This window comes from Ovis aries, unplaced genomic scaffold (genome assembly GCF_016772045.2).
Source record: "Ovis aries strain OAR_USU_Benz2616 breed Rambouillet unplaced genomic scaffold, ARS-UI_Ramb_v3.0 scaffold_1031, whole genome shotgun sequence".
Lineage (NCBI taxonomy): Eukaryota > Metazoa > Chordata > Mammalia > Artiodactyla > Bovidae > Ovis > Ovis aries.
In genome coordinates, this window is record NW_024599721.1 from 42,528 (window position 1) to 52,122 (window position 9,595).

A 9,595-nucleotide genomic window follows, 5' to 3' on the forward strand; every position below is an offset into this window, starting at 1 on the left:
GGATCGAACCCATGTATTCTGCATAGGCAGGCAGATTCTTTCCCTCTGAGCCACCAGGAAAGCCCCTGACCTTTCTTTTTACTGTTTAATGTGCCAGCTGTGAATGTGACTTGGATGTGTGGCTTGTTATATATTTCTGTTGGCAGTACTGGTCTAGGGTATGTGGTAGATGAAGAATCAAAAGATGAAAGCCCGGTTGAGGAGAGTTCCCCTTGTGGATTCCACAGACGGCCAAAAGAGGCCTCCCCAGCCACACTGCCAGCCTCAGGGAATCCTGTGGGGTTTACTCACCAGCTTTTCCCTTCCTTCCCAGGATTCTATATGGGAGAAGCCAGTGGAGGTTGTGCCCCATGCACTGATGGGATAGACTACACCAATCATTCAAACACCCTCCCTTCTTGCCTACCTTGCATGACTTGCAAATCAGGTCCAGAACCTGTGGTCCCCTGTGCCTGCGGTTAGGGTGCTGGGTGATGAGATGGGATTTAAATGGGACGAGGAGTCAGAAACCTGATTTCCATCCCAGCTAGGTCTTCAGCTTGTCTTAGGTCAGTAAAATAAATGAAAACAGAAGTTATTTGCATGACGCATGCCAACTGGTAGGGAAGTCCCTCAGAACATCAGCTGGAAAGAGGGGAATAACGTGTCCCTTGATGGAGGGGGCTGGATGGTAACAGTGCAGAAGGCCTGGGGGAGTGGGGCAGGGCTGGGTTTGAGCTGTGTGATGTGTCTGATCTTGGGCCAGCCTCCTGTGGGCGCTATGCCCTCGCTCTGGGGTCTCAGCCTCTCTCAGTCTTCATGACCTGAGATCCCTCTGCCTCTCCAGCAAGGCATCACCCGTTGGGACATCACCTAAGGGTTCCTCTCCATCCACAGCATCTCAGATTACACCTCACCCCACCCCACTTCTTGCTCCTCATTTGTGATCTAAAATATTTTTCTTCCCAACCCTGATGCAATCCGTAATGATGCCCAGTCCCTTTTGTATGCCTCTGTTGGTGACACGTGAACAGTGGCTGTTCTATGGATGGTCTATGTGTGTTGCCACAGAAAATGACCCCAAAATTACTTAAAAAAAGATTAATGCATTTATTTTTGGCTGTTCGGGGTCTTTGTTGCGGAACAAGGGCTTTCTCTCGTTGTGGTGAGGGGGGCTGCTCCGTGCTGCTTCTCATCATGGTGCACAGGCCCTAGAGCACAGGAGCAGTAGCTGTGGCTCCCAGGCTTAGCTGCCCTGCAACATGTGGGGTCTTCCCAGACCGGCGATGCAACCTGTGTCCCCTGCTTTGACAGGCGGATTCCTAACCACTGGACCAGCCAGGAAGCCCTCCGAATTACTTCTTGAACTGAGTGGATGGAGATCTGGGTGGTGAAGAAGGGGTGAGAGACATATGAGGGAAACACACCCTCAAAACCTTATCTTTGGTCTCTAGGAGAAGAAGAAAAAAATCGCTGCACCCCCACCAAGGACACTGAGTGTCAGTGCAAACCTGGCCCTTTCCGTGGAGAAGAGGCACCTGAATTCTGTCAAAAATGCAGCACCAGGTGAGACACAGGAGCCTGGGGGGCTTCCAAGCCACAGGAGACCCCAGTTTCCTTGTATCCATTTCTCTCCCCTGCTTCCTTGAAGCCCTTCCCACCTCTCAGAGCTCCCTTGTGCCTGTGGGGTCTCCTGAGCCTGCAGCAGCGCTCCCTACCACCACCGTTTGTCCTGCACGGCTTTCCCAGTGGCCCTTTCCCACGTCTCCTCAGGAGGGGCCTAGAAAGATGGAAGGGCTGACAGCAGACAGAAGTCATGATGAGGCCACGTGTGTGCTCCTTCAAGGTTCCTATAAAACTGGAGCCAACTCGACAGGGCTCGCACCCAGCCCCTTGTTCTCCAGTAGCACCTGAATCTTTCCTATTTGGGGACTCAGGGGCCAATAGTAATTCACTATCCTCTGATGCTCGTGTTTGCTGAGATTGGTAGGAAGAGTCAACAGGTGGATGAGAGGTCCTCGTATTCAAGTTTGACTGGAGGATGAGTCAAACTTGTGTCCACACCCTTCTGACCCTTGACATGGACGAGGCCCCCACCTCACAGACCTTCGCATGCAGCCCAGGGAGGCCAGGCGGGCCTTGCAGAGGAAGCTGAGCTCCTGAAGGACAGCTCTGAACACTCAGTAGGAGCCTGGGGGCCGCAGTACACAGTCCTGGATCCTTCTCCCACCCAGTGAGGGGAGTGAGGGGACCCTCCCCTGCAGACAGCAAGAGCCTGTCCCCCCTCCACTGTCTTGTCAGGGGACCCAGGATGGGAGGCTGCCCCCTCTTTCTCCTCATCCAGCCAGCTGTCCCTGATGGGTCCCCTACATCATCCCTGTGTCTGTACCCAGGTGCCCTGATGGGAAGGTCATGGTCACGGACTGTACCCCCTGGAGCAACATCAAGTGTGTGGACCAAGAAGCAGGTACCCTGGCCCATGGGGAGGCCCCAGTTCCTGGAGAGCTAGGAACTCCCTCTCCCTCCTCAGGCACTTCAAGGCTGGTGATTGGAATTGTAGCTGGACTTGGAATTGTCCTAATTGGATGTGTTATATGGTGCTTCTTTAACAGTGAGGTTCTAGAAGGGAAGGAGGAGGTGCTGGCTCCCTCCTCCATCTCCCCAATCCTCCTGTTCCTCCTGGCTTGTCTCTGATCTTGTTCCCCAGGAAACCCTTCCCACTTCACCTGGTCCTACAAAACCGTGATCACATCGGGCCCCCAACTCAGCTGATGGTCCCCTCTTCCCCCTGGCCGAGTCTGGTGGGAGGAGGCAGGAGAAGAGGGTGGTTCAGTAGCACTGCACAGAGATTTTACATGGGTTTCATTTTACTTCATTTTCTCCCTTCTCGTCTCCTCCCCGAGGGTTCTCCAGACTCAGAATGTCCCGCTTGCAGTCACAGGCCCGGGGCTCTTTGTTCAGTGTCTGAGCCCCCAACCTGCACCCTGTCCCTAGGAAGGGAGGTGCGGCAAGAGGGCCCTCCCCACCACTCAGTGGTTGTCTCTTTCTTCTAGGTCTCTCTGATGAGTGCTGGCACAAGGTGATCGGTTTCTCCAGCATCTGGCCGCATCAGACCCTCAGTAACAGCTTCCGCCCCACAACAATGCCCAGGGTGGACGTGGTCCTCGGTTTGTCCTATGCTGTTTTCCCTGACTCCCTCAACTGGCCTGAGGGCTCTAGGTTGAATGTAGGAGGGAGACTGGCCTGCTGAGAGCTGGCCTAAGGCTGGTTGGCAGCGCTGGCCCTGTCCTTACTGTTTGAGACACCCTCACTCTGCAGCCCCGGGGCGTGGGGGGTGTCAGGCAGGGGTACTCAGTTCCCCTTAGCATCACACCAGAGTCTGGGTGCCATCAGCACAGCCCAGATGTGCTGAGTCTCTGCCCACCTGGGGGACACAGCACAGGAGTAGGCGGTAAGGCAGAACCCACTGTGTCCCCCCAGAAGCTGTAAGGGTTTGTGGGTTTGTGACTCCTGGGTCAGTACCTTGCTTTCTCAAGGCCCTTTTCTGGCGCTTATGTCCCGCAAGAGTGTCTGGGGCTCTGGCCCATGCACACAACAACAGGCTGACCCATGGAGATTCACTTTCCATTCTGGTCCCTTGGCAGGAAGAGAAGCTGACAGGATAACCCCTAGTCCCGAGATGCAGCAGGCAGGCTGTCTGTTCGTGAGTGTGGGGCTCTGGCCCTTCCGCTTGCTTGGGACTGTGGTAGAGACAGGGAGCGGCAATGGGTCAGGTCTCCTCTCCTCTGGGGAGGTGGTGATGGAGGGAGACCAGGGCATGCAGAGGAAGGGTGCCCCACCCCCTGTTCTGGTCCACCGGCAGCTCTGATGCTGTTTATCATCTGTCTTGTCACCACATCCCGCGTCTAGACCAGGGCAACCGAAGGGTGATCACTCCTCCCATGACTGACCCAGTGATGGAGTCAGAGCTATGTAATATTTTTCTGTGTGACTGTTACATACTTTTAAGCCATTCCTCATCATAGTAGGAATTTCACATTTTTTCGAAAGTATTATTAAGTTGAATCTACTTGAAGTAAAATTTTTGTCAACATGTAGAAGTATTTTCACTATGTATATGTGTGTGTGTGTGTATATATATACACTCCAGTATTCTTGCCTGGAGAATCCCCGTGGACAGAGGAGCCCAGCAGGCTACATTCCAGGGGGTCGCAAAGAGTCAGACATGACTGAGTGACTAAACGTATATATAGATTATATGTATACACACACACATACAGAGACGTTTACAGTTTGGAGTCATATCATTTCAATAGCTTTGATGTTTTTGAGTATTACCTTAATTTATAAATTAATCTAGGAGGAATTGAGATCTTTTAGCTATTCTATATTTTTCTTATGAAAAAAGTTAGCATTTTAACTTAAGAGTTTTATAATACCTCAACTCCATGTGTGTTTTTCTTTGGTAAATTGCTCATTTCTTGTTGAGGCTGTGTCTTTGTATTACAATGTTCTATAACCTTATGAGTTTATCCAACTCATATCTCATTATAGAATTTATTGTCGTCATTTTTAACATTCATCCTTCCACACATTCACATTTAAGTATTATTGTTGAACCATTAGATTTTATAAGAATACAATCATATATAAAATAATGACCCTTTTGTTCGCTCCCTTCAAAGATCCTGCATGGGTTTTGTTTTGCTTATGGCTGCATCTGCCAGAATTTCAGAACAATGTTTACTAGGCTCAGTTCTGTAATCGAGGACTCCCGGTTAAGACCAAGGCTGCTCTCCATTGTGTTTTACAGGAACCAGCAGCACCTGAAGGATCTCAGCGGAGAAGATGGCTGCTGGTTCCAACAGACGCCACTCACAGTGAGTGTTTTGTTCCTGGGCAGTGGATCAGGAGTGGAGGGAGGAGGGACACTGTCCTAATTTCTATCTCCATAGCTGTTAGGGCAACTCAGAGAGGGGATGGCTTGTCCCTGAACCATCAGGACTCTAATTCCCTCCCTCCCCCCTCCTCTTTTTCCCACCCTGCACCCCTCTGTCCTCTAACAGTGGCCCCCATCACCTCTCTGTCCTTCCCTCCTCCACCATCCTCTCTCCTCCCTGGTTGCTCAGGGCCGGGTTGACCCGCTCTGAGACATCTGAGAGGTTGTGCTGTCCAGCAGGGCACCCACTGGCCCAGGGAGGCTGTGGAGCCCCTGTCCATGCATTCGAAGTCTCTTGAATCATGTCCAACTCTTTGCAACCCCATGGACTGTAGCCTGCCAGGCTCCTTAGTCCGTGGGATTCTCCAGGCAAGAATACTGGAGTGGGTTACCATGCCCTCCTCGAGGGATCATTCCAACCCAGGGATCAAACCCACATCTTACATCTCCTGCATTAGCAAGCAGGTTCTTTACCACTGGCACCACCTGGGAAGGCCCATGGAGCACCTGAACTGTGGCTAAACCTGATGAGCTGTAGTATATAACTCGATACTGTAGTTCAAGGAGTTGGTAGAAAAAAGGACTGTAATTTGTCTCCTTAACAGGTTTTTTTTTTTTTTTTTTTTTTGTACATTGATTACATGTTGAGGGGCTTCCCTGGCGGTTCAGATGGTAAAAATTTGCCTGTAATGCAAGAGAACAGGGTTCAGTCCTGGGGTCAGGAAGATCCCCTGGAGAAGGGAATGGCAACCCACTCCAGTATTCTTGCCTGGAGAATCTCATGGACAGAGATGCCTGACCAGCCACAGTCCATGAAGTCACAGTCAGACACACAACTGAGCAACTACATATTGCAGTGAAAAAAATTTTTAACTTACTCTTAATTGGAGGATAATTGCTTCACAATGCTGTGCTTGTTTCTGCTGTACAGCAACAGGAACCAGCCACAGGCACACATATATCCCCTCCCTCTCGAGCCTCCTTCCAACGCCCCCATCCCACCTCCCTTAGGTTATCACACAGCACCAGATTGAGCTCTCTGTTATAAAGCAACTTCCCATTAGCTATCTATATTACATATTGAAATGAAATTTTTTAGAATACTTTGAGTTAGTACCATATTTTATGAAAACTAGTATTGTTATTTTTCATGTTTTCAGTGTAACTGTTAGAGAATATAAACTTGTGTTGGGTGCCCTCCTTATGTACTGTGGATGGTGGTGTGCACAGCATTTCACACACACGGCACTGAATCCGCAGCACAGTCCATGAGGCGGGTGGTGGTTGCTCCATTTTATGATTAAATTCTTGCTCAGAGTCTGTCCCCATCCAGCTCTACCACAGCGTCAGGCAGTGAGGCCGAGCGGGGTGTGAGGCCGGAGACCTTCCTCCCTCCAGGCCTCTGCTTTGTCCCCAGTGCAGAGGGGGCAGCCAGGGGGCCTCACCCTCCTGAGAAAGGCAGGCGCCCTCCTCTGAGGTCTGTTGCCCCTCGCTGTCCCACCCTCTGTCTCCTATCACAGATGCCTTCTCCCTCTGTGACAGCAGTCTCCTCTTCCAGATGGGCCCTCAACCCCTGCTTAGGGCAGGACTCTCTGCTGACCTGGACTGCCCCCAGCTGCTCTGGGTGCTGGCGAAGTCCAATGCCCAGTGCCCCTGTGGCTTGTTTCTCTGCTGCTGGGAAGCAGGTCAGGGGCGCAGAGCAGCAGGCTTACCAGCAGGGGGAGCTCCTCGGGTTCCCATCCTGAAGTGAAGGCCTGAATTGAGGGTCCTCTGCCTTTGTGAAAGCCTGTTCCAACTCTGTCTCTGTGACTTTCCCCCAACCTAGGCCTGAAGCTATTCTTCAGTGACTTTGCAGCTATCTTTTCCTTGTGACTTCTGTGATTCGCTCCTGAGGCAGTTGGGCCTCACATGAAATGAGATCCTTGTGGGCAGAGAATAGGCCTGGGTCTCTCCAGATGCCTTGTGTGAAATACTGCCAGTCACCAAGAAGGGACAGAGGACCTCAGTCAACACCCTGATGGATGCCTTGGAAATGCTGGGGCAAAGAGTGACAAAAGAGACCATTCAAGAGGGCCTGCTGAACTCAGGAAAGTATTAACATGTTTATGAAGAAAGTGAGACAGGCTCTGCTGTGCCCTGACTGAGGACCTCAGTCTTTCAGTTCAGGACACACTCCTAATAGGCTTCCAGTTTTTATTTGTATTTGTTTGAAATTTGTCATTCATGTTAATATGCATGCATTTAATGATGTAGCTTATAATGAAAGTGTTAGTCACTGAGTCATGTCCAACTCTTTGCGACCCTATGGACTGTAGCCCACCAGGCTCTTCTGTCCATGGGGTTTCTCCGGGCAAGAATACTGGAATGGATTGCCTTTTCCTTCTCCAGGGGCTCTTCCCTACCCAGGGAGGCCTGGATCTCCTGCACTGCAGGCAGACTCTTTACTGACTGATCCACCAGGGAGGCCCCGTAACTTGTGATATACATCATTAAAGTGCAAACATCTTGTATGTCTTTGCACTTTTATTTTATTTTTTTTATCACTGGTGCCTTATTTATTACCACTGAGAAATGATTTCATAATACTGACCAGAGTGATTACACAGCTCATAGAAACTTTCCATTTAAGAACCACGATGTCAAAACACAGCAGAGGCCATCAACAGTATTAATAAGGATTTTGTCACTTCTAATGATGATTATTATTGTATCAGATTGCAATTCACACTAATTATTAGTAAAAGTTTACAAACATTAAAAAGTGCATAATAACATTTGGATCTGATAGGGCTGAAAAAAGACATGAAAAATACAACACAAGGGCTTTACTTTTGTGATTGGTGTCCACATGATTGCAAGGTCATTTTCTCCATCTTTTTCAGCTCCATGGAGATAAGCTGTCCTCCAAATGTTAGTAGTATCATACAGCACTGTAAGAAATTTGATTCCAGAGAAGAAAATATTTCCAGTGCTTAGGATTATTTTCTATTCTCTTTCCCATATCCCCAGTTCTCAAAAATTCTCACAATTGGAAATAAAAATATTAGTCGGAAAAAGTTCTCCATTTGGGAATAAGACAAGATTTGCAGACTGAACTCTGGTCTATGCAGACACCAAACAGACTGAATTCAGGTAATATTCACATTAATGGATATTTTCAAATGTCTGTATAATAAGCAAAGGAGTCCTGATGAATCTGTTAGACTTAATTCATCAGCAGTGAATTAAGGGGATAGATTGTTTTTTAAAAAAAAAGTGTGTCCTATCTTGTGTACACCACCACGCTATGGAGCAGAGTTTTTAGGCAGCCCTTTAAAAAATGAGTGGTATAAAAATTCACAGTAATGTGCATCATTTTTGTTTTTCATAAGCAATCGAAGAAGGGGGCAGTGCTGAGCATCTATACTGTACAATACAAAACAGTGTAAATAACAAAGCAGGAACACACAGATACATGATGCTAAAAACAGTACTTTCTGGATGGTTCTTTTACTGGGTGAATACTCAGGCCAGAGATATTTAAACTCTGGGGTTCAACCAACCCTTTGCTATTAGACACAATTAAATCCTCTGACATTGTGAGGGGCCAGATGCTACAGGAAGAATCATCATCTAGATCACTGCTACTCTCTACAAGCATTTCATCATATGGTCAAGTGAAAGGATCCGTACAAAAATGACATCCAAACACAAGCCACATGATTTCAACCATTGCTAATGCCAGAGGTAGAGAAAAGTCTGTCTGCAGCCACAGCCTCTGCCCCCACTTTCAACATAACAAGCAGGTTCCTGCAAAGCAGTACAGCCATTTTCTTCTTCCCCTTTTCACTCTTGGAAATAAATGCATTCCAGCCAGGTCTGGAGATTGGAGACATCGTCAGGTGTTGAAGAAGGTCAAAGTGGAGTGTTAACTTTCAGATTTTGCTCCTTCTCCCTGGGCTTCCCCACTTTGTTCTGTTGAATTTCGCTGTGCATCTTCTTCCCCTTCTGTCTTGTTGATATCAAGACCTGCTAATTTCAAGGCTAATTCATTGCTGTTGCCACTTGCAGAGGAAACCAGGATATCATGTATTACATTTCTTCTACCCGTTCTTCCTGAAGCAATAAAATGTGCATATGTAGTTTCCACATCAGTCATTGCTAACAAATATCCACATAGCAGGGGCTGATTGGAAACCTTCTTGTCCTCAATTCATTGGCTATCCTGGATTACTTTTTCTTGAATCAGACCTCCAGACTTCTACCAGAAACTGTTCCTTTGGAGATACCAGGCCTTCCCAGAAACTCAGAAAACTTCTCGGGCGCGATCGAGGCAGCGCACGTCCCAGGCGTCCGCTGCCCCGGGCTGCAGTGCCGCCGCGCCGGGCGCTGCGTGGTCAGCTCGGCCGGCCCCCACCCCACCTCGTCTTTGTACTTTTATGTTTGTGCATATATTTATATGGGTAGAAAAACATTTTGCAAATATGATTTCTAGGTTTATGTGGGCTACCTGGTTGAGCACTGGCAATGCAAAGCAATTAGAAATACAAAAGGAGGGCATTCCCTGGCTGTTCAGTGGTTAGGACTCTGCGCTGAGAGCCCTGAGTTCAATCCCTGATCAGGAAGTAAGGTCCCACAAGCCATGAGGCAAAAACAAACAAACAAAAACCTACAAAACAGCAACAACAATGAAGGAGA

General features: G+C 48.6%; 2 protein-coding genes across 2 annotated transcripts; one reads left to right on the forward strand and one right to left on the reverse strand.

Annotated features, from left to right (window-relative positions):
- The first annotated feature begins 589 nt into the window (after positions 1-589).
- LOC121818457 (tumor necrosis factor receptor superfamily member 10B-like) lies at positions 590-7,131 on the forward strand. Its single transcript, XM_060408735.1, has 8 exons — positions 590-599; positions 1,434-1,545; positions 2,373-2,590; positions 2,949-3,146; positions 3,624-3,682; positions 4,793-5,099; positions 6,439-6,542; positions 6,858-7,131. Exons 1-8 carry the CDS (start codon positions 590-592, stop codon positions 7,014-7,016), a joined length of 1,167 nt encoding a protein of 388 aa, XP_060264718.1. The 3' UTR covers positions 7,017-7,131.
- Positions 7,132-8,749: 1,618 nt separating this feature from the next.
- On the reverse strand, positions 8,750-9,278 carry LOC121818456 (cAMP-dependent protein kinase inhibitor alpha-like). The gene has a single exon (XM_060408736.1). The coding sequence runs from the start codon at positions 9,054-9,056 to the stop codon at positions 8,826-8,828; it is 231 nt and encodes a 76-aa protein (XP_060264719.1). The 5' UTR covers positions 9,057-9,278; the 3' UTR covers positions 8,750-8,825.
- Between the last annotated feature and the right edge of the window lie 317 nt (positions 9,279-9,595).

Coding starts and splice junctions, on each gene's coding strand:
- LOC121818456 (XM_060408736.1), bottom strand. CDS start 9,056: ATGACTGATGTGGAAACTACATATGCACATTTTATTGCTTCAGGAAGA.
- LOC121818457 (XM_060408735.1), top strand. Junction 3,683..4,792: donor AGCAGGCAGGCTGTCTGTTC/GTGAGTGTGGGG, acceptor TGTGTTTTACAG/GAACCAGCAGCACCTGAAGG. Junction 6,543..6,857: donor ACTGCCCCCAGCTGCTCTGG/GTGCTGGCGAAG, acceptor GGCAGAGAATAG/GCCTGGGTCTCTCCAGATGC.